Genomic DNA, 26,151 nt, shown 5'->3' on the forward strand with positions numbered 1-26,151 from the left:
TATTTTCAGTTTTTGACGCTATAAAAATAAGAAAAAAATTAAGAACACTTTAGTTGACTGAAATGGGTGCTTTTAAAAGTTATTATTATGACGCGAAAACGTAATAAATATCTAAACAAACAAATCGTTCCTTTGAGTCCCCTGGCGGTTCATAAACAAATTCGGTTCATCACTGAACTGTTGAACCGAGAACTTTCCATTTCTTATCATCATGGGTGAAGGTGTTAATTATAGTAACAGCAGAAATGTTACAAGCATATATTTAACCACATAAAAAAGACAAGAAATTACTTGAAAAACATGAATACGACGAAGCAGAGCTGGTGCTAATTTAAATAAATGCTAAATAAATATGAAAACGGAAATATGTGAAATAGCTAAAAAATAAATACAAAAAGTATTAAACACACGTATGAACATAAATATAAATTAAATACGAATTAGATTAAAATGCTCATAAAACAATTCATTGAAAATAAAAAAGTAAATAAATTATATGACATTATTCAATATTTATAACATAAATTAATCACAGCATAAAAAGAATTGGGGTCCCTTGCATGAAGATAATCATATATAGGAGTATGTGGCATCTGAAAATCAAAAGTTCCCTGGTAGGCTAATGCAACCAAAAGCAAACACTGAATCGCCGTTTTACATCTAAGCTTTCAAGCGAACAAATCTTTATTACTATTATTATTATTATTATTATTATTATTATTATTATTATTATTATTATTATTCATTCATTTTCTTTTCGGCTTAGTCCATTTATTATTCAGGGGTCGCCACAGCGGAATGAACCGCCAATTTATCCAGCATATGTTTTACGCAGCAGATGCTTTTCCAGCTACAACCCATCTCTGGGAAACATCCATACACACTCATAGATTACAGACAATTTAGCCTACCCAATTCACCTGTTAACCCTAACCCTAAATTACAAAACTTGGGTACATTTGAGCCGTCAATATTAAATAGTAACCATATAAATTAGTTTGCAGGATAAATATTATTCAGAGTTTTAAAGTGCACTTCTTTACATTTAGGATTTACGCAACATGATATGAAAGAAAATGTTTCCTAATAAACACATTTTTCTTAACATGAGACGTGTCTCATGACAAGAAAAATGTGTAAATATAAGCTCTCTTGATTTGTCCTGGAAAACAACATTGCGTTAGATAATCTCAAAGATTTGTTTGAGCATTTTCCATCAGTAAAATTAACACTTTCTGTCTTTAAATCAATTGTTGTGAGAGTTAAGCGAACGAATCAATTCGCGGAAATAAATAACATCGCTTGCATTAATAAAACTACAAAATGTCGCACAGTCGTTTGTTTTCCCCTTTTAACGTGGACCAATCAGATTCATGCTTACTTACACGACTGACCACTCGCGCGCGCTGCTTGGCACGTGGACCAATCAGCGTTTCCCATTCAAGGCTGAAGAGGCGGGCCTTACGAGAACAGCGATCAGCGCTTCTCTCGGCGAGCAGCGAGTTGCGTGGATCCAATGAGAGCACGCCGCGTTCCGGGCCCAATGTGTGTTAGAACAAGCCGGTGATTGCAAGAGCAAAATCAAGCAAGCGAGGTGGTGTGGTCACAGAGCAAAGCTGCTAAATGCCCTATTCTAGCTATCTGTAAGGCGTTAGATATTAAGTATCAACACACAAAAGTTGTGGTCCATATTTAGGGCAGGGTAAGCGCTTCTAAATAGTGATATTCAGGGTGTCAAGAGGGATTTAGCAGTCAACAGGAACCAATATAAAACTTGATCTGCTGAAGGTAAGTGCCATGCCATCACTTTCTTTGTTGGAGATGTTTAGGCTCATCTGGATGGTTCCATATGTTTATAGATATGTCTTATATGGGGTAATAATCTACATGCAGCATTGTGTGTGTGTGTGTGTTTGAGGCTCTTTCAATACAATAAGGTCTTGTGTTTTTACTGCATATGATAAAGTAGTGTAATGACAGTTTGACGTGATGCTCGGCTCCATCAGGATCAGGCAGCCTTACGTCACGCAGGCTGTTTACCTAGAAGTTTCCACTTTGCATTTGTTACATCAGCATTAAAAATGGAGAATTGTGACTAAAAACTAGTATTATTTCACTTTTAAACGTAAACTATATGTTGTCTCCTTGTATTGCTAATCCAACTTGGCCCCAAGTGTCTCTATTCTGCAGTAAAGTGATTCTCAGGGTTGTTCCTGGAGGCCCTTGAACACATTTTACTTGATGTGACACACATTTTAGGTTTGATGGATGTCTCTACAGAAGTGATTGGTTGAATATGGATGTGTCTGATTATGAAAACCTCAGAAATATACTGTTGGAGGCTTCTGTTTTACATTAGAGTATCAAGATCCATGTGCGCTCAGGCTTTGTCTCTGAGTTGTGGGTGGGATCACATCATATCAGCGTGTACCTATCCACACCTGTCACTGGCCGACTTCTCCTCCTACACATCCATATATGGCACTCATGTGGTTCTTCAAATCAGGATTGTGATGCAATACTCTGAATTTTAGTGACAATCTTGGACATGATGATGATGATTTGGGGGAACTTCCTGTTTCATAGTACAATTCTTTCTTTTTTTGCAGGTCACAATGAGGGAAAAGCTGTCATTATGGGCTATTTTTTGCCTAGTAGTAGCGTTCCTGCCTTCTCAGACAGGTAAGCACTTCGTAAAATTATAACAGCATTGATAGAGTTTCCTATTGTGAATGCTGTTGAATTATTGATTCTGATTGGTTGATGAATGCTTTGAGTTTGCTGATATATTCAGATAAAGTTAATCTGGACATGTTTTGATTGCATACCAGTTTTGTTTCAACACATCTATTTATTTTAAACAGCAATAGAAAATAATGTACATCTATGATGTAACTTTTTTTGTGTTGTTCTTCATGTTGCACAAACCGCACTGCGCTCTCATTCATTTTTTATTTTTAAAATGATAGTTTCTTTTATTTTCAATATTTTTTTATAGAAGTGCACTGTCCTGTGTTATGTTGTCCATTTATGTTGTTTGGTGTAGCAACTTACTTGGTCCTGAAGGAATATTGTTTCGTTTCACTCTATACTGCACTGCATCTTGTTAAAATGACAATAAAGCCAACTTGAACTTATGTGTCTACACCATTATCTCTAGTGTGCATTATTTTCTTATAATTTAACAAACCTTAATTCATGTTTTGTTTAATTTATGTAGTATATAAAAATTGAGCTCTGACTGTGGTGTTTGTGTTGCAGAATCAGTCGCTGTGATGTCTGTGGACTTGGGCAGTGAATGGATGAAAGTCGCTATAGTGAAACCTGGTGTGCCAATGGAAATTGTATTAAACAAGTACGTACATAATGCAACTTTTGTAACTAAAATGAACAGATCTTGAGTGTTTTAGACTTTTAATTAAGTGTTATTAGTTACATACAGCATTTTGCTCCGCTGTGACATTTTAGCTTCTGTTTTGTGCAGAGAGTCCCGGCGGAAAACTCCAGTCGCTGTGTGCTTAAAGGAAAATGAGAGGCTTTTTGGAGACGGCGCTTTAGGAGTGGTATGACATTGTACACCTATAATACCTTCTAGAAAAGTCAACATGAAATGGCAGTTTTAAATGACATTGACAATTGACTTGTCAAATATTTACAAACAAAACAATTTAGGATGGTACTTGAATATTTAAATCAGGAATTTATATTGGACAAGGCTGAATATAACATGCATAAATTAAATTCAAACATTATGAAGTTTGGAGTTAGTAAAATGTTTGTTTGTTTGTTTTATTAAATAATTTCCTAGTTGAAAAAAGTAAGAAAAAAAAGTTACATTTATTTATTAAAATTGAAGACTTTTAAAAATAGTTTGACTTTAAGAAACTATTTAATTAAATATATATTTTTTATTTTAATTAAAGTCACATTTTTGTTGGAGATTGATATTGTAAACATTTATACACATTATATTAATATTGTATGCATTTTTGCAATGTTTCAGAATTTTAAGCAAAATAAAGGTCTTTGATGTCATGTCACATCATTAGAAATCTTTAATGGACTGATTTAGTAAAGTATTTTTTACTAATTTTGGAAAATGTTTGACTTATACATTTCTTTAATTATTATTATTATTAGTATTATCATTACTATATTTTATTTATTTTTTATTATTATTATTATTATTTTTGTAGAAGCATGGTCCGTCAGAATACATTTTCTCATGTATAGAAAGATATGTTTATTTTTAATAATTATTTTGTAACAATTATACACGTCTTTATTGTCTCGTTGCTGATCGAGAATTTAAAAACAAACACTGACTTTAAACTTTTGAACAGTAGTATAAATTATTTCAACATAAGACCCTACTCCTGGCATGCCAAAGTAAATGGTTCATTTTGTTTTCATGTTTACTTAAAAATAAAATAGAGACATGACAAACACATCTTCACTTTTTCTGGTGATCTGACTCTGTCGTGACAGGCTGTGAAGAATCCTAAAGTGGTTTACAGATTCCTCCAGAGCATTTTGGGAAAGACGGCAGACAACCCACAGGTGGCAGAATATCAGAAACACTTCCCTGAGCACCAGCTGCAGAAAGATGAGAAAAGGGGCACCGTGTATTTCAAGTTCTCTGAGTAAGTAATGCAGCTTTTGTAGGTGCGTTAGTTGTAACCATTGTGCTTCATATTACTATGAAAAATGACTCTGAATATTATTTTTATACATATCATCATCATCATCATCATCATCATCAACTAGAGAGATGCAGTATACTCCAGAGGAACTTTTGGGCATGATTTTGAACTACTCTCGCACTCTGGCTCAAGACTTTGCAGGTTTGATTATAAGAAGCTCTTTTTTTTTTATTTTATATAAGTTGCGAATTGGGATTTAAACACTAATATTCTTATTGGTTTTCCTCCAAACAGAACAGCCCATAAAAGATGCAGTGATTACAGTCCCAGCCTATTTTAATCAGGCAGAACGCAGGGCAGTTTTGCAGGCTGCTCATATTGCAGGTCTAAAGGTCCTTCAGCTAATCAATGATAACACTGCTGTGGCTTTGAACTATGGAGTCTTCAGGAGAAAGGACATCAACTCGACTGCACAGGTACTTTAAAGCACAGTTTACACTTGCTTTTTGTCAAGCCAGTCACAAGTAGATGATGCCAAATACAGGATTAAAAAATGTCCACTTTTGACTACTACTACTAAGTAGTGAAAAATGCATCGGTTCACATTTGATTTGCGTTCATTGTTTAAAAAGTCATGTGGTTAAATGTATTTGAACAAGTATTGTCCCAGTACTACCTAATATTAATCTAGATACTGAACTGATACCATGTCACAATCCTAAAAAAGCAGAAAGATTTTAAGAGATGTCTCATTATATTATAATATACAAGTACGACAACCACAAAACATTATGCAATTCTGAGTTTGCCTCACACAGGTGAGTGGGCTTAACAAACCACCTGTAGAAAAGCACTTTCATCTTGCTGACACTTTAACTGACACTTTCACCGGACAATTTCACCCTATCTCTTAAAAACATTACATTGTGCATTTATGAAGTGTGCCTCACACAGGTAAGTGGGCTTGACAAACCACTTGAAGAAACGCTCTTCTCTCAAAACCAAAAAACAAAACCCAAAAAAATCCCCCCCTCCGTACTCTAGCAGTAAATTCTCTGAGCACTATTCATTCATTCATTTTCATTTCTGCTTAGTCCCTTTATTAATCTGGGGTTGCTACAGCGGAATGATTCGCCAACAAAACATCCATACACACTTATTTACACTGATACACTACAGGTGATTTAGCTCTCCCAATTTACCTGTATCATGTCTTTGGACTGTGGGGGAAACCGGAGCACCCAGAGGAAACCCACGTGAACACAGGGAGTAAATGCATACTGCACACAGAAATGCAACTGACCCAGTTGAGGCTCGAACCAGCGACCTTCTTGCTGTGAGGTGACAGCACTACTTACTGTGCCACCGTGTCGCCCTCTGAGCAGCAACGGTGTATAATTAGCACTTGTTTGTATTTCCTCTTTTTGTTTAATTGCTAAATTGCACCTCAATTTGCTTTGGACTTAAGCATCTGCAAAATGTAATTATCTGTTTAGCTTATTAATAATTAAATATGTTACTGCCTAGCAATTAAAAAAATTAATTAAATGGATACTACTGTCCTCCTACTGCCTTGTCAAACTCTGATGTTGAAGAGAAAAAAAGGCCATTAAACAAGTTCAATTAAATTTCATTTCACAATATTAAGTGCAATTTTTTTGTCTTAATAATGATCACAATTTAGTGTCAGTAAAAATTTTACACAAGTAAGATTTGCTTTAGAAATTCTACTTTTCTTTTACTGGTATTTTGTGCAATCAAATAGCCCACCTAATGTGATCAGAGAGCACACCAAAGTAAAGTATTCATACGATGTCAGATTACAATCACACATTCACTTCCTTTTTGTATGCTTGTTTTCCTGTTTGTTTGTAAGCTGTTTCAGCATCACATTGAGCCCAGAAGTGGTTTTCTTTTTTTTTTTTTTTTTCTTTTTAAATGATTATTTATTTATGGTTAGCCAATGGTGTGTTTGTGAGCGGGGCTAAGTGTTTGTCCAAAAAAAAAGCAGAATCGGTAAATTAATTAATTGACTAAGTGTGATTTTTGACTTGTATTTGGTAATTATTATTTTGTAGAACATCATGTTTTATGATATGGGATCAGGAAGCACAACAGCCACCATTGTCACATATCAGACAGTGAAGACGAAGGAATCCGGTACACAGCCACAGCTTCAGATCCGTGGAGTTGGGTGAGTCACGGACATGTTTTAGTCCACTAACATGTTTTTTTCTTTTTTTTTTGTACATACCCATGTATACACAAACATCTGATTATTATTATTATTTTTTATTTATTATTATTATTTTTTTATATATATTTAGGTTTGACCGAACACTCGGTGGCTTTGAGATGGAGCTGAGGCTCAGAGATCATCTCGCTAAGCTCTTTAATGAACAGAAGAAATCAAAGAAGGATGTGAGGGACAATCTGCGTGCCATGGCCAAACTCCTTAAAGAGGCTCAGAGACTCAAAACTGTGCTGAGTGCCAATGCTGAACATACGGCACAGGTAATGGGAAAACTTTTGATCTGTGTCAAAATACTGTTATGTTCAAAGTAATGCTCAAAGTTGGCTTTTTTTTAAACAATGTTAATAATCATATTGTTAAATTATTGAGAATTGCCTTTTAAAGTTATCCAAATGAAGTGTTTTGCATGCATATTACCAACCTATTAAAGGAATACCTAATTACCTAAAGGAATACCTAAAACCTATTAAAGGAAATTTACTAAATATATTCATGGAGCATAATTTACTTTTATATTCTTTTTTTTTTTAAGTTTTTATTTTTATTTGTAGTAGCACTGAATACAGTACAATGATTCCACTTAAGAGAGTGTACATTTTCCATTGCTAAACAATTTTATTCATTTATTTTTTCTTTACAAACTATAAAGTAACAGAACACAATAAAAAAAATTTAAGTTTCATAAACTAAAATGGATGAAAATAACAGTAACAGTAAAATAGTAACATAAATAATATCAATACTAAATATACATAGGTCAGAGAGGGTCAAGTCTTTATTTATTACCTCAACTTTAGGTTATTATCAACTGTAAATTCCTAATCTAAAGAGAGGATTGAGTGGGAGTGGGTTACTTTGTATTCTAATGATTTTGTGCATGAAAGTAAAATCAATCATTTTGATCCATACAATGTATTTTTGACTTTTAACATAAGTTTTTGTGGTTCAGAGCCACATTTGGACCATGCAGTGTCTACTAAAAGTAATACCCGGAGCATAATGTTTCCCCAAATTGGGCGGCCTTGATTAAATGAGCGTTATCAAATTGTGGTGACTGTGTGAGATTTATTAGACCTTCAAAATATGCAGACAGACAAACAACTCTTACCATACATTTCTAGTTTTTATTAGTGCTGGGTAAATATTTTTTGTACACCCAAAAAAGTTTTTCAAGATGCGAGTGTGTATTATTTAACCTCTTAAGGCCCAAGGTGGTTTTTTTTTTATTTTTTTTTATTTTTTATACATGCAGTTTTTTTATTTCTCTTTGCTATTTGGGCTTATTGTAACCTAATTAGGATAAAAAAAGTGTTATCTTTTAATGTGATGTACTTTAAAAAAAAATTAAAAATGTCCATATATGTGGACTCGTGGTCCGAATTTACATAACTTTTAAATGCATATATAACAAAGAAAACAATTTTGAACTTGCTTTGACTATCAGAAAGTAAAAACAAAAATTTTTCCCAATTTGGACAGTTAGGGTTTGGGACATTTCATATGCTGCAAAACAGTTATAAGATGACACTATATGTCTGTAACAATATAAAACATTCAAAGTATTTTAAATAGCCACTTAAGAGCTAAAATGTGTTGTCTATGTATGGGGACACTCAAGCCCTAGGGGGATATACTTATTATGCACAGGTAATACAAACAAATATAAAAACAAATCTATCCAAAAAAAAAAAATTGCACAGATATATACATATATAAATTATATAAATGTACATCTTTAAGTTATCAAATATTTGCATAAATGTACTGTACATTATGTCAAAACAAACCTTAATTTAATCTTTGCCCTGCACTTTTTTTTTTTTTTGCATGTCTCTGTTCTGAAAGCCAGTTTGCATATCATTTGATTTTCTGCTTCACCCATGTCTAAGCTCTTGATGTTCTTTTCTCTCAGATTGAAGGTCTGATGGATGACATTGACTTCAAGGCAAAAGTGACTCGCTCTGAGTTTGAGGCTCTTTGTGAGGATCTGTTTGACAGAGTCCCTGGACCTGTGAAACAAGCATTAGCTGCGGCTGAGATGAGCATGGTGAGGGGATTAAAAAAAAAAATCACAGCATTGGTTTACTGCAGGACTGTCTGTGATTAAAAATAATCTGAAATGCTTTTGACCAACAGGATGAAATTGAACAGGTTATTTTGGTTGGAGGAGCAACTAGAGTGCCCAAAGTGCAGGATGTGCTGCTCAAATCTGTGGGAAAGTATGTTTCTTGTCAGTTTATTATTTATTTATTTTTTTTGTTGAACAAATAGTTTTTATAGATGTGCAAGTAGAAATTATCAAGTGTGTCAGTCACTTTTCGAGAAAAAAAAACGCATAAACATCAGTCCAAACACATTTACTGCATGAAAAAGTTCATTAGAATGCTAGAAGTTATGAAAGTTAAAAAATATCCCTGAATGGCCTTTTTGTATGTAGATGATGTAGAGTATTTAAGTAATATCTCACAAGCAAGAGTGCAGTTTTACCTGAAGGTCATGCAAATGTATTGTTTATTTGGACAATAGTTTAAGAAACTTCAAATTTATGTTGACTTTTACATTTTAGACATAATATTGTCTTTGTTTCACTAATGATAAGAGTTACAAACAAAGCTGTGGCAGATGAGTAGTTGGATTTGGTTCTTTCATTCCACAGAATTGGAAATAAACTAATAACATCTAGGAAGATTAATTACTTTATTTGGCTTTAATTGAAGTTTTAGGTAAACAGATTTTAGCTTTAATGTCCAAGTTATTTCAGCTTGGCTTCAGGTTTAACTTGTGTTGTGATTTTTCTCCAGAGAGGAACTGAGCAAGAACATTAATGCAGATGAAGCTGCGGCGATGGGTGCTGTTTATCAGGCTGCTGCACTCAGCAAAGCCTTCAAAGTCAAACCCTTCCTGGTCAGAGATGCAGCAGTGTTTCCCATACAGGTGAGAGGGGGGAAGAAAGAATTATTCGCACACCGCTTAAATAATCATCTAAGATAATCCCTGAACTTTTAATCATTACTTTTCATAAAATAATTGTAAGATTTGAGAACTGATTTGCATTTAAAATATCGCAGGTTCAATGAAACGAGACTTTTTGATATGCACACACAAAATCTGCAGCTACAGAAATCCACACTTTCTGCGAATATTTGAGTTTTATTTTTTGAGCCCGTAATAAAGTAGCTATTTAATTGTATACATTTGTTTAAATATATATTTATTCAGTTTTTATATTATTGAGCAATATGCACATGATCAAGTTTTCAGCTCCTGTATTCTCAAAATCATTCTAAAAAAAACATGCAAATTAAAAAAATATCTATTAAAAGAAATAGCAAATAAAAAAAGTCCACTTCTATTCACACATGCACTTGTCAAAGTAAGTGTCGGCTGTTTTTGAATCTTTTTAGCTGTATATTTTCTGACTGTGAAGCAAGGACTTCAGTTCAATCTTGCGCTCTTGTGGACAAACTGTGAAATGCAAAAAACTTTTCAAGTTAGCATAATCCCCAAGTTAATTTTAGTATGCTGATTTACCTTCAAATGAAACAAAATATTGTGTAGGGGCAAGGCTTTCTTTTGTTCATCGTTCCCTCATAGCAAAGTAAGATTAAAAATATTGTGGCTGAAGCCGTCAAACTGACGTAAACAAAGACCGCCATTCCAAACGCGCAAGCAAATGCTCAATTTCATTGAAATTCAGTGGATTACAGTGTTTCTGCATTTTTTTTTTCTGTCGTTCTCTTTAGGTGGAGTTCAGTCGTGAGACTGAGGAAGAGGATGGTGTGAAGTCTCTGAAGCACAACAAGCGCATTTTGTTTCAGAGAATGGCTCCATATCCCCAGAGGAAGGTCATCACGTTCAACCGCTACATCGATGACTTTGTCTTTTACATCAACTATGGAGACCTCAGTTTCCTCAGTGAACAGGACATGAAGTTAGTGAATGTGTTTATTCCTTCTATTCCGGTTTTGTTTTTTAGAGTAAGTTTATTATGTCACCAATATTGCTGTTTTTACTTTTTTAAGAGTGTTTGGCTCTCAGAATCTGACAACAGTGAAGCTGTCTGGAGTCGGCAGCAGCTTTAAGAAGCATTCAGATGCTGAATCCAAAGGCATCAAGGCACATTTCAACATGGATGAGAGCGGGGTGTTAATTCTGGACCGGGTAAGATCTGAACATCAGTTTATATCATCAGCAGAGCATTAACTAGTCGATTTTCTCACTAAGTGAGATTCTGATTTCTGTCTCAGGTGGAGTCTGTGTTTGAAACCATTGTGGAGGAGAAGGAAGAGGAGTCCACGCTCACAAGTAATTATTATTTTTATTATTTCACATTTAATATTGTTATTGGACTGAGGATTGTATATAAATAATTCAGTTATAGTGGTTGTAAGACTTCAGAAAAGCAATATTAATTTAGTCGTCATTATAATTTTATGATAAATAAAAACAAATTTGATATTGTAATATAAAGTAGACTTGATAAATCAATACTAAATTATGATTTATTTGGTATAAATGTACTATGTTATGTTACTGTTTTTCTGCATTACTGATAAAATAATGCAGTCTGTGATTTTATAAATATTAATACATTTTTGTACCTAATTTATAATATTGTATATTTTTGTTATAATGTTATATGCAATATAATATATATAATTTTTTTTTATTACATTTTTTTTTTACTTATTTGATTTTATACATAGTGTTACATCTTTTTAGATGTTAATATTAAAATAAGGGTATTTGGCTCATAATAGTTTTGTGTGTGTGTTTGAGTGACAAATGAATGAAGAAACGACTGAAAACCAGATATCACTGCAATTGATTATTTATTGCCCATACTTCCAGTGAACATACATTGATGTATTCTACATGGAAAGAAAAATATTTACAATGAAAAAATGATAAATTACCTGTTAGAGAGGAGGTAGAGGTGCTTAAATCGAAGAAATAAATATAACAAAACACACTAACTGTAATAAACTAAACTAAATACCTATGAAGTAATACAAAAAGGATTCTGAGTGTTATACAGTATGTATATCACGCGACTTGCTCACTTCGACACTCTCTCTGAGGTATCACTCAAACAGGTATCAGTTAACTGGACGAGTTCAAAAGCAAACACATTGTAATTTGCAGTCTCAAAAGACTTTAGATAAGAGCATTAAATCACAAGCAAAATAAAAACACATTCTCTGAGACTAGTCCTCACAAGATAGACTGTCCTCACAGACACTCAAATAAAGAGTGAGAGAGAGATGGAGAGAGATCTGCATTGCAGTTTGGGCTCTGCTTTTAAACGCTATGCCGACCAGCATCAGTGGCCAACGTCATCAGCACGAAATGCGGATCCTCCAATGCCGTTCATACCTGTAACACGCGTGTAAAACGACATGCCCACATACAAACAAACGCACACACATGCACCCACAGTACATTCTGCAAGCGAACGTAACATAGTATAATATATTTCTTTTTGTAAAATGTAAGTTATTTATTAAGATAGTTGCAGGGAATGAACATTTATCTGTTAGAATACAACTTATTTTGTAGTTTTTGTTTGCATTTTTAAACTGTTTATCTAGTATGTTTATTTTTTTGTGTAAGTTTATATGCTAAATTATGTATTATTATTTTTATTTTGTTATATATTAGTGTTCATAATGAATAAAGCTTTACTTTTTTATATAGAATGTTTTGAATGGATATATAATGCATGTCTGCTTCACTTATTCAAATAAATATGAGTTTTTTTGTGTGTTTTTAACCTGCAGAGCTTGGAAACACCATTTCCAGTCTGTTTGGTGGAGGCAGCTCAGAGCCAAGTGCAAATGTGACCGAACCAGTTACGGTAAATCTGCATGATGACTTTTAAGGCAGATATTTCAATCTAATTTTCTCAAACTCAAGCATCACATTCTTGATTTTTTTTTCACAATGGCTCAGGATGAAGAAGAAGTAACTCCAGAGGCTGGAAAAGAGCAGGATCAGCCAGAGAAGCAGGAAGAAACTGTCCAGGAGAAGCCAGAGACGGAGGAGGGAAAAGAAGCAGAGCCTCAGGCCGAGGAGCAGAAAGAAGACAAAGAAAAAGCTGAAAATCAGGTGAGAGGAAACACTAAATCACCTTTCATGACACGCACACACCTGTTCCACCCTTTTAATCCCTTCAGAGGGATTTGGCTTCCCCATGTGTTTTATCATAGTACACAATACCAAACTGACTGGACTTTTTTCCGCTGCAGTAAATCATCACTGTCCAGTTCTCCAAATAGAGATTTACCTTTTTTTAACCTATTGTTTGAATACCACGTGTAGGCAATATACTCAATATATATATATATATATATATATATATATATATATATATATATATATATATATATATATATATATATATATATATATATATATATATATATATAAATATATATATATATAAATATATATATATATATATATATATAAATAAATATATATATATATATATATATATATATATATATATATATATATATATATATATATATATATATATATATAAATATATATATATATATATATATATATATATATATAAATAAATTTATTATTATAATTATATATTATAATTATTATTATTATTTTTTTTTAACTCTTTCTTTACTCCTCCATCTCGCAGGGAGAAACTGAATCAGAAAAAACAGAAAAACCTGAAGAAAAAACAACCGATGAGGAGAAGGAGGCTGACATGAAACCCAAACTGCAGAAAAAGAGCAAAATATCAGCAGACATTGCAGTGGAGCTGGAAGTGAACGATGTGCTGGATCCCAGCGCTGAGGACATGGAGGGTTCCAAGAAGAAGTGAGTCTTTTTAACATTGAGAATTAAATGGTTATTATTTGTAGTTACTATTCCCTTTATTGAAGAATCTTAATCCATATTCAAAAACATAACAAATCACACACAGAAGAAAAATCATACACTAACAAAGTAATAAGTTGGTTCCCCCAAAAATAAAAATTCTGTTATTAATGTCATTTTAATAATATTTTAATAGACCTTCGTTCATCTTCAGAAAACAAATTAAGGTATTTTAGATGAAATCCAGGAGCTCTCTGACAGTAAAGGTTATTGCACACTGAATCTGAAATTTTCATCCCTAATTTTTGCATGTTAAAAAATAATTTTGACCTCACATTGTGTAAATCTTATTGGCACACTGTATCGGAAACTTTGGCCTGTCATAAAAACATTAGAACAGGGATTGATTGATATTTTTTTTCTTTTTCTTTTTCTTCCCACATTTTGCATCCGAAAAGTTTTTTTTGACAGTGTAGAGCCACTGTACAAGCGAAAAGCTAATCAACGAATGCAGTCATTTGAGCTACAGATAACTTAAGTTTTTTTTTTTTTTTTTTGGTTTAAAATTTCGACATCAGTGTGCAAAGACCTTAAGGGTCCCAAGACATTCGATGTCCAGAAAAGGAACCAAAACATTGTCAAAAAACTAAAAGTGACTTCAGTGGTTCATTTATACTCATAGGAAGCATCAAGAACACTTTTGTGCACTGAAAATGGTGGAGTTCAGTGGGGGTCCTTGATCAGGCTTGCATTTCTACTGGCAACGGTGCACTTTTGATAGGCATTGGTTTACGACAAAGTTGTGATCCACTCCATTAATTCTCGAATGAAACCATACAGGTTGTTCACATATCATGTCTTTTGTGAACTAAAGTTTAATATTTCAAAGAAAATGATGATTTCAGGTGCAAAGTGCCATCTGAAATGTTCTTCTAAAATGAGCATCTTTCTCAGCCTCCTGTGTGTAAGTTTAGTAGCTCCATTTTTATGAAACCAAATAGGTTCTTTTCATTGCATTTTAAAGTGGAAAAACTAAGCATAAACATGAGGTTGAGAAAAATTTTCATTTTAGATGAAAATTTCCGATGGCACTTTTCATTGTTCGAACATTGACTTCGAACAATGTTTTTTTTTGTTATCTATTTCTGCACATATTTTGACCATTGCTGTCTATTGAGGGTCAGAGAGCTCTCAGATTTCATCTTAATATCTTAATTTGAGTTCTAAAGATGAATAGCAGCGTAAATAGATTAGAATAACATGTCTTAATAATTAATAATGGGATTTTAATGTTTGGGTGATCTAACGTTTTAACAGAGAGTGGGAAATGGGCCAGAGTAACTGAAGAACTCTCTTGTGTTCCTCTGTAATATCAGGTTGCAGGACCTCACTGACCGTGATTTGGAGAAGCAGGAGAGAGAAAAGACCCTGAACAGCCTGGAGGCTTTTATCTTTGAGACGCAGGTATAATGAAGCTCTACTCACTGTTTGATCCGTCCCTCACAGATCATACACAACTACATTGACCGGACTGTCTTTGTCCGTATGTGAATAGATCTATTTGCACAGCTTTAGGCCATATAAAATATCTGGGAGAGTTTACTCAAAATGAACATTTGCTGTTCATTTACTCACCATCAGGCTGTACAAGATGTAGGTTACTTATTTATTTATTTAATTTTTTTGCATGTGGTTATTAGGAAATGATTTTTGTTCTTCATTTTAGTCATTTCTGACTTCATGTATGTGCAAAAACACTCCTGCTCCTGTGAAATTAATTAATTTTTTTTAATCAAATAATTCTAAAGAACTTACTTTTTAATGGCACTATATTTTTCATTATAATAGTTTAGTCTTTCGCAAAGTCACAGCCTTTGCCGTGACGCTCTAAATTGAGCTCAGTTACATTCTGTTTCCACTGATCATTCTTGAGATGTTACATCAGCTTAATTGGTTCAACTGTGGTAAATTCAGTTGATTGGACATGATTTAAAAAGGCACACTCTATATAAGGTCCCAGGGTTGAAAGTGCATGTCAAAGCACAAACTAAGCATGAAGATAAAGGAATTGTATATAGACCTCTGAGACAGGATTGTCTCGAGGCACAAGGCTGTTGAAGGTTACAAAAAAATTTCTGCTGCTCTAAAAGTTCCAATGAGCCCAGTGGCCTCCATCATCTGTATGTGGAAGATGTTTGTAACCACCAGCACTCTTCCTAGACCTGGCCGTCCATCTTAGCTGAGTGATCGGGGTAGAAAGGCCTTAGTCAGGGAGGTGATCAATAATCTGATGGTCACTCTGTCTGAGCTCCACTGTTCTTCTGTGGAGAAAGGAGAACCTTAAAGAAGGACAAACATCTGTGCAGTAATTTACCAATCAGGCCTGTATGGTACAGTGGCTTGACAGAAGCCACTGTCTGTCTGGAAATTTCCAAAAGGCATCTGAAGCACTCTTAGACCATAAGAAACAAAATTCTCTGGTCTGATGAGACTAAAATTTAACTCGTTGGAGTGAATGCCAGGCGTTACGTTTAGAGAAAACCAAGAACTGCTCATCACCAGGCTAATACCATCCCTACAGTGAAGCATGGTGGTGGCAGCATCATACTGTGGGGATGTTTTTGAGCAGCAGGAACTGGAAGACTAGTCAGGATAGAGGAAAAGATGAATGCAGCAATGTACAGAAATTTCCTGAATGAAAACCTACTTCAGAGTGCTCTTGACCTCAAACTGGGGCGATGGTTCTTCCAGCAGGAAAATGACCCAAAGCACACCGCCAAATTATCAATGGAGTGACTTCACAACAACTCTGTGAATGTCCTTGAGTGACCCAGCCAGAGCCCAGACCTAAATCCTATTGAACATCTATGGAGAGATCTGGAAATGGCTGTACACCGCACTGTATATATAAAAAACATGACATGCTGTGAATGTTTTACTATAATTTTTCATCTTCACTAAGTCCTACAGATTCCTTGTCTGGATCACCAATGTGAATTTCTCCCTTTCAAGGCTTTTAATGAATGACTTAAATAACAGAGCTTAGTTCAGCTACTATAGTGAAAGCTGTTTTAATCTACCATCCTCTTACAAATTAAAACAAATGTCTGTCATTGTGTCTCTGTAGGATAAGCTGTATCAGGATGAGTATCAGGCTGTGGTGACAGAGGAGGAGAAGGAGCAGATTTCAGGCAGGCTGAGCGAGGCGTCCAGCTGGATGGATGAGGAGGGATACAGAGCAGGCACCAAACTGCTGAAGGAGAAGCTGTCTGAACTCAAGAAGCTTTGTAAAGGCATGTTCTTCAGGGTGGAGGAGAGGAAGAAGTGGCCCGACAGACTGGCAGCTCTGGACAGCATGCTCAACCACTCCAACATCTTCCTCAAGTGAGTGACAGCGCACCAGCCATCTCCTCTCACATCCTGTACATTTTATTTATTTAAATAAATGTATTTAAACAGTATGAATGTGTGTAATTATTTAAATATAATCATTTAAATAATTATATTTAGTGCATGTGTGTGCTTGGTTACCTTTATATATTTTGTATTATTTGTATATAGTAATACAAAATATATAACCAATATATTTATTTACCTTTATTTATATGTATATAATCAATATGTAATATTATTTGTATATAATTTATGTATTACAATTTATATTTTTGAGATTTTATATGACATTAAATGAAAACTAAATTAAATGTATGACACTATTTAAATGATTATCTATTGTTTATAATTATTTTAAAATGATTTTATATATAAATGCGTTAATTACTGGAATGATATACAACAAATATAAATATTTACAGTAAACTGAATCCATTATTAATGTAAAGAATAGGGAACAATTGGTCCTATAGCTAACTTTTTAAAACTTTAAGTTGCTAACGGTTGACGTTTTCCACCATTTCTCATTTCTCAGTGGCTTTAGCTCAGAATGCTAATCTCTAACCAGATATCACACGGCATGTCTAAAACAGAATTTGATGTATTTTGTTATATATTTTAAAAAGTAAATGAGAAAAACACTACCTGACAAAAGTCTTGTCGTTAAGTCTAGTTGTAAGAGCAACAAATAATAGCTTCTACTTGATCATTTTGAAAAGTGGCAGAAGGTAGATTTTTTTTTTTTTTTTTTTTATTATTATTATTATTATTTTATTTTTTTCTGATAAATCATCTGAACTGCATCCCAATCATCACAAATACTGCAGAAGACCTATTGGAACCTGCATGGACCCAAGATTCTCACAGAAATCAGTCAAGTTTGGTGAAGGAAAAATCATGGTTTGGGGTTACATTCAGTAAGGGGGTGTGCGAGAGATCTGCAGAGTGAATGGCATTGACAACATCAACAGATAACATGAGTTATCAAGACATTTGTGCTGCCCATTACATTACAAACCACAGGAGAGGACAAATTGTTCAGAAGGACAGCGCTCCTCATACTTCGGCCTCCACAAAGTTCCTGAAAGCAAAGGAGATCAAGGTGCTCCAGGATTGGCCAGCCCAGTCACTAGAAATGAACATAATTGAGCATGTCTGAAGATGGAGAAGGCAGTGAAGATGAATCTAAAGAATCTTGATGAACTTTGCGAGTCCTGCAAGAACGCTTTCTTTGTCATTCCAGATTAAGTCATTGCAGAGATGTATGGATGTAGTCCTCCAAGCTCATGGGAGTCATACACCGTATTAATTCTTTTTCCACTGCACCATGACTTTATATTCTATACTGTACATTATTTCTGTTAAGTGACAAGGTTTTTGTCTAAGCAAGGTCAGACCTTACTGTCCTAATTAAATAATTAAAAATCAAGACATGATCATATTTTATTTTGGTAAAATAGGTGTAATCTAAAGGGCTTTCACATAAGCTACTTCTGATACCAAATCTAATAGTCAAGTTATTATTTGTTGTTCCTAAAATTCAGGTAGGTGACAAGACTTTTGTCAGGTAGTGTATTACAGAAACAAAATTGACAAATAATGAATCTACTATTGGTACAACCTAAACATTTTGCACAAATGAATGAGAAGAAGAACAGATGACAGTGCTTTTTCTCTCAGTGCCCTGAAGATTATGCTTTCTCATAAACGTTGTAGTTGAGTTAAACTATATAAAAAATTTTTAAAATGACAAATAACACAGAAATAAACATTTGGACAAAACGTCTTAACATGGGAGAGTGTAAACAAAATGTGAAATTCAAACTTCATTACTTCATGATAACTGAAGCTGAATGTACGATTCGGGATGCAAGGATGATCAAAAATAGGTAATATATGAGTTTTTTTTTATAATTAATGATTTACAGAGGGAACTTGAGAATTTATAAAAAAAAAAAAAAAAAGTTTTTTTTTATAAAATTCTATAATCACCTTTAACATATTTGATAAAATAAAAAAAAACATACAAATGTACATTGACGGTTTACATTTAATAATACATTGTACAATAATACATTTAATACATTGATTTTTATTTGTTTTAGATGTACTAAATAATTTCATATATTAATATTAAAAAGGTACAAAAGAAAAGTGTGTGTGTGTACACTGTATGTACGCATATGTTATTTTACAATTTATTATTAAAATATATTATATTATTTAGTACATTTAAAAAAAAGAATAAAATAAACAATAAATAATTTAAAAATTAATTATTTTGGGTATTTTTATGGTAGTCACTGCATTGCTCGCATATAAATGACATGTCTATTTTCAGGAGTGCCAGACTGATTCCTGAGAGTGACCAGATCTTCACAGATGTTGAACTGAAGACATTAGAGAAAGTCATCAATGAGACGATCGTAAGTTGTAGCTTTACTTTTTCCCACAGATTTTTATTTATTGTTATTTTTTTATTCTTCCCTTGATTTCTGCAAGATATATTTTCCTCTGCAATTTTGTGTTTTTTTTTTTTTTTTTTTCTTTATTGCAGACATGGAAAAACGAGACTGTTGCTGAACAGGAGAAATTATCCCCGACAGTAAAACCAGTTCTGCTGTCGAAGGACATCGAAGCAAAGCTTTCTCTCTTAGACAGAGAGGTCAATTACCTGCTGAACAAAGCCAAGTTTGCCAAACCAAAACCTAAAGACAAAGCGAAAGACAAGAACAGCACCAGCGAGAGCAGCAAAGCTAACAGCACAGACGATGCAGAGAAGGTCATTCCTCCTAAAACTGAGGACGGCGGTAAGACTGTTACCACTGCTTCATATTAGCATTGATCTTTTCTGTTATTCATTTATTTATTTTTAAGAGATTGTATAACTTTTCATTTGTGGTGTAAAAACACGTATGTGTCACTTGTAGCGGAAAAGGTGAAGCCGGCAGAGGAACCTCCGGTCGTTGAAGAAAAAGCGGAAGAAACCATACTTGAACTAAATCCAGCTGAAAATACGGATGATAAAACAGGTAAGTCTCAATCTGCTATCTGTCCTAACAACGAGGCAAAACCGTTTTAAATCAAGTCTTTTGTTGTTGTTTAATGGGATGATTTAGCCAAAAATTGTGAAAAATATATTGAAAATTATTTAAATTATCCAAGATGTAAATTTCCCTCAAACATTCTAAACCTGTTTAAGTTTCTTTATGATATGAACGTTATTGCAAAACATTAATTTCTTCATCGCTAGAGCTGTAGCTGCTACTTGAACCATCCATTACAAGCAGGTGTCAGAAGCTTAAAGTTGTGTAGCTCCATCTAACATCAAGGAGTGATTTTGCAAACTCTTCTGCTCAGCACCAGTGAAAATCTCTTAGGTTTAAATCCGGAATAACGTCTCTTAAAACGCTGACGATGAACACAAACGAAAAGCGTCCCAGTGTGTACGAGCCTTAAGAGTAAAAATGGCACTAAGGAGGTCAATGGCTGTTTTGTTTCCATCATTATTCTGTACATCTTCCTTGTTCAATAGAAGATTGAATTTAAAATGGGTTTGAAACGAGTATGGATGAGGAAATGACAGAATTTTCAGTTTTGAGGAACTATCCCTTTTATGCTGGAGGCATGACAAACAGCAGTGACGTGTCTAATGCTGGGTTAAGGCCACATGCAAATTTAAAGGGGGTATATTTCCCTTTTTATAAGATGTAACAAGTCTTTGTTCCTAGAGGGTGTGAAATTTCAGCTGAAAATGCCTCACAAAAATATTTATTTATAACTCTTTGAAACTGCACAATTTGCATCAAAGCCTTAACAAATCAGGTTTAATGACTCCCTTTGAAATTTAAAGGAGGTTGTGGACAGGACTACTGTTATCTTTGTTCAAAACTGAATATGTGATAAGTGTCTCAAGCCTGGTTTATACTTCTGTGTCGAGAGATTGGCATGACTCACGGCACATGCCTTGCGCATTGTTGTGCATTTAGACTTCTGCGTGGTGTTTGTGTTACTCTGCAAAAACACTTCCAAAACGCTAGCTGGCAGTGAGTTTTTTTTTTTTTTTTTCTTCTGAGAGGTTGGCGACGGCGATGCCTCTACACGCAGGCTGCACTGGTGTTCCACCTCATATTGATCAGTACTATTTATTACACGACGGTCTCTTCACATTTACGTTATAACACATTTAGCTCTGCCTCCGATATGTTGCATGTTGACTTTATTTCCGTTTATATTCTAATCATTGTATTTATTTGTTCTTTTAAATTGATTTTATTTTAGCTTCTTAGAACGTGAAGACATGATTTGAAAATTATTTGTGTGCTTGACGCGGAAGTATAAATCAGCCTTCACAGGGAAGTCTATGGAGACTTCAGTGTTCATGTGCATGCACAAACTTCACATATATAACACCTCTTAAACGCTGATGTTATCTTCAGCAGATGAAGACTAAAATGGTGGACTGCTACTTTTCAGTGTCAATTATGCTAATGAGGGAGAGATCGTCAATAATGGGTGGGGCTTTCCCCCTCCAGTGACACATACAAAGGCAAAATGTCAATCAAAGGGTTTTTAGCAAGGGTGATTATAAAATAGTTTAACATGGTGGTTATATTGACACAACTGTTTAAACACCTTATGATTTTTTTTTTCATAATAGGTCCATTTTAAGAATTTATGTGAATAGATTATATATACGTTTTTTTTTTTTTTTTTTTTTATTATAATAGCCTCGGTCCTGCCTTGAGTCAAGACCTCTTTGTAAAACTGGGCCTACAGTAAATGTTTTTTTATAAAATATCAATGGTTATTGGCAATTTCAAAGTAGAAAAAATGAATAAATAAATAAAACATGTTAGCAAAAACACAATTAATACTTGTGAGTTGTGTACTACACTACACAATATAATATTAATACACTCCTGCGGTCCGTTCTTTATACGTGGATTTCTCTGTTAGCTGGATTTGGTTTTTGATGATTTCACATGATCCAGGATCATTTCGTTTTTCAAAACTGATCCGAGAGTTGTTGTCATAGCAACAGTTCTGGTAGCTCAAACCTGCTAGGGAGCAGGCTCATTTCATATAAACAGGATTAGATCGGGTCAGTTCAACCAAAGATAATACTGAAAGTATGTACCGAATGCTGATATTTTCTTCCAGTAACGTTAGTAGTTATATACACTTGGGAAAATAGTAAAAATTGTACTATTCAAAGAAAACATTTAATGATATGTACTTGAAATCGCTTTAGTACGATTTGTGTGTAATAGACATGCACAATATGTGACTTAAAAAAAAAAAGCAATAATACATATGTAGTCATAAACATGTTTTGACAGCTAATATGACGAAGATTTGATGCTTCACAAAAGTTGCAGACGCCTTTACCAATATCAAAATGCTTTTGGAAACATCCAGTTATTCTTTACACCGATTAAGAAACCGGCTACTATAATACTACTATGGCTACTATAGTAAAGAAAATCCGCTCTACACTTTCATGTATCAAGAGTATGTAGCAATTTATTTAGTTTTACAGTTAAAGCCTACAGCCCACAACAAATGTGTGAAGTTATTGTGTATCATATTTAGCAAACTGTTTCCTATGAATTTTATGTAATTTTGCTCACATGGATAATTGAATATTAATCAGATGATGTCATTACGCTGATGTGCCGTCAGCCAATCGCTGCATCGATAGGTCAGTCCTTTACAACACAAGCAGCGATCTCAGATCAGTTCATCCAGACATGTTAATCTGATTCACAAACTTGTTTGAAGAACCAAATTAGTCAGAGATCAGTTATCAAGATTAAATGATCCAGGATCTGTCAAATCATCTTAGATCATCTAAGCGAAGAACAGACCCCAGATAATGCATTTCTTTCCCTGCAATATTTTTTTTTCTAACATTTTACAATTTTCATCTAAATTTGAAGGCCCCTTAGAATATTTTCTGCTATTAATTTGAGCATATTATATACAACTATAAAGAACCAAGCTCTTAAACCAAAAAAATGGATGTATTGTTTTTTCCCCTTGTGTATGCAAAAAGTGTTTGACAAAAAAGAAAGCAGAGAAAGTGTTGTCTCCATGTTAATCCTTTCCCTAATTAAATCATTAAGTAAAATGAGAGATCTGTGACGTTGTGACGAGTCTCTTAGACCAACCCACTGAAGGGACAGACTCATCTGCGCAATTGGGAACACCTGATTTCCCCTCTATAAAAAGCCAGCAGTGTTTGCATGGAAGAAAGGCCGTGCTTTTGCTCCTGTTTGTTTTGTTTTGTTTCTTTTTAGCTTTGGTTAATATTTGATTTTACTGACCTAAAGTGAGCACTTGATTATTCTTTAATGGTTAAATAAATACTTTTTGGTACCAAACCATCTGGTGTATGTCCTCCCTTTAATTTTGTCATTGCCTTTGAGCCGGGTTGTGACAAATATGGGGGCTCGTCCGGGATGGTTTGGTACCAAAAAGTATTTATTTAAACATTAAAGAATAATCAAGTGCTTACTTTAGGACAATATTCAGCTTCTAACATCATTACCTGGCCATACATTTATTTGTAGTCTGGGTGTTCAATTGAGTGTCTCCTGTGTATCCGTTTTGCTTGTTGACTTGCATTCTCATGAAGCACCAGTAATATTGACAGCTTTCTTTTAAATATTAGTAGCTCAAACTGTTTCTCTCTTTTATTTACTTTTTGCAGAATCGACAGAGAGCAGTAAATCAGAAAACCACATAGAGGATGAATTATAACATCTGGAATTCTTAAAGGCTTTTTGTTATATTTATTGACTCCGTTAAATGGTTCAAAAATCCTTTATTTCTTTTCTTTTTCCCCCTTACCGTCTCAACACATTGGAAGCGCTTGAAAATAAAGATGTATATTTCTGTAGTTTCCTGAGCCAAAAGAAAAAAACCTCAAGGCCGTCTTTACTCTTTCCATTCATGTTCATTTTGGCTTCTTAATCCATGAATTTATGATCTTCTCCCTCTCAAAAAGTAAAACACACAGTCCCTGTTTGTTGGAGGAAATCAGAATGGCATGCTTGACCAAAGCAAACACGCTGTCCTTTTTTATTATTATTATTAATGTGAATGGGAGACTTTCTGCTTGTTTTTGTGTCCAGAAATGTATATTGAGGAAATGTGACGTTCTGCTGCTGAATTGTTTCATTAGCTTAACTCTCACGCCTTGTCAATATATATTGGCTAGTTTTTTCAGTTCCCCAAAACAAAATCCATCCGTACCTGTGAGCATCCTCTATGCCAAACGTCTCCTGTGTGTATGGACTTCAGTATAGTGTTGCACTGATATCAAAGGAGAATCGTTATTTTGTTTTCCTCTTGTTGCGTTCACACCTTCAGCGTTTTTGTCATTTACACAAGTCTGTGCAAAAAAAGGGAGAAGATTGTTTCTAAAAAAATGTTAATAAAGTCTGTTTTATAAAACTCTGGGGTTTTTATGTCACTGATTCATACTTTATATTTAATGTTTAATTAGTGTAGTTAATTTAAAGCAGAGATGCCCAAAGTTGGCCCACGTTAACCTTTGATTTGGCCCTCCATCCCATCTGAGAAGACAGGGAAAATGGAGAGTTTTGGGGGGAATTAATCAGACATTGTCATTTGTAATTTAACAACTTTTGCTTTTTAAATGTCGAGATACAAAAAAAGCAATCTAAAATTAATGGTTTTAATTAAATGTTGTGAATCAATCCGATCAAAAATAATAGTAAATACAGTCACTTGATGGATGGCAGACATTGCCTTGGTTCTTGCTGATGTCTTCTGCAAAGTCTATTTTTTTTAGTGTTACAAATGGCATTTTTTTTTAATGGAAGACATTGATTCATTATAAAATGTATAATTAATAATACAATTAAAGTATTTTTAATGTAATAAATTATAGTATTACTTAAATCATATATTGAATTATAATAATAAATTGGGAAATTACACTGCCAACTTTACAGTTTGGTGTATTTACCTCCAGCCCACCACCCTCAATCAAGTTTAGCTGTTGGCCTTTGATAAAGTTTTGGCATCCCTGATTTTAAGACCAAATTCACCAAAAATTAAACCTTTTTTTCCCTCAAGAGTTCAGTTAGATCATGCCTGATAATATCAGCAGGTTTAAGAATGTCCTGGGGTTGGAGATAATTCCAGTCTGGTCCATGAGCATGTAAGAGGGTATGAAATCAGGTAGTCCTTGAGAGCTCTCCTTGTTAAATGAGAAAAAGGGTGGATGGGTGGGGGGGATTCTTTAAAAAAAAAAAAACGAAGACGAGGAAGTGATGCTAGATGGGCTATTTATGGTGAGTTTGGAATTATCCAATTGGCTTACAAATGATTACAGATTAAAGACCAGACACGATCAATTATATTACTTGTTCCTCAAAATAAGTTTGTAAAACCTCGCTTATATTTTTCCCTCTAAATAAATGAAGTCAAGGATGTTAATTTGGGATGTATTATTCATTTATGAAATTGCATTGAATTCATGGATTACTGTAAATGTGTATAATGCTACAAACCGTAATTTACACTGTACTGATGATGAAATGATGCCTTCCACTCAAATGCATTATAAAGAGTTTCATCACTTAGAGCTTTCTGATGATGACACATTATTGTTTTTAATATATTTTTGATAGTTTCATGTAATAAACGTCTGCTCTGAACATTCCAAAGGCAATTTAAAGAAAAAGAAATCAATTCTGTGTTGATGTTTTACAAAAGGCATATTATTTTTATTTCTTGCTTTTCTTTTTACCTCACATTTTAAAGTTCAGAATTGTAAATTACAGTACATAAATTCTGATTTCTAGCTTTTCATTTGTTTACCAGAATTTAGGCTTTACATTTTGAAATTCTGAATACTTTTACCTTCATGAATCATGTTTTCTTTTCTGGTAATTTTGACAGCTCAACTCATTTCCTCGGCCCAGATCTGGCCCACACCATCAGCATTTGCTTGGCCCATGCCGCAGTGAATTACGGTGC

The 26,151-nt window shown here is 33.9% G+C and overlaps 1 protein-coding gene across 1 annotated transcript; it reads left to right on the top strand.

Moving 5' to 3' along the window:
• Positions 1-1,583: 1,583 nt before the first annotated feature.
• On the top strand, positions 1,584-24,597 carry hyou1 (hypoxia up-regulated 1). Its single transcript, NM_212703.1, is given in 24 exon segments — positions 1,584-1,788; positions 2,610-2,682; positions 3,262-3,355; positions 3,485-3,563; positions 4,489-4,643; positions 4,768-4,844; positions 4,938-5,119; positions 6,722-6,837; positions 6,971-7,157; positions 8,810-8,944; positions 9,034-9,116; positions 9,699-9,831; positions 10,641-10,828; positions 10,920-11,058; positions 11,145-11,202; positions 12,678-12,754; positions 12,850-13,005; positions 13,562-13,743; positions 15,120-15,207; positions 16,871-17,127; positions 19,478-19,562; positions 19,694-19,946; positions 20,067-20,168; positions 23,852-24,597. Coding segments are annotated over 23 exon segments (2,943 nt in total). The 5' UTR covers positions 1,584-1,788; positions 2,610-2,615; the 3' UTR covers positions 23,902-24,597.
• Positions 24,598-26,151: the final 1,554 nt, after the last annotated feature.

This window comes from Danio rerio, chromosome 10 (assembly GCF_052040795.2).
Source record: "Danio rerio strain M-AB ecotype USA chromosome 10, GRCz13ab, whole genome shotgun sequence".
Classification (NCBI taxonomy): Eukaryota; Metazoa; Chordata; class Actinopteri; order Cypriniformes; family Danionidae; genus Danio; species Danio rerio.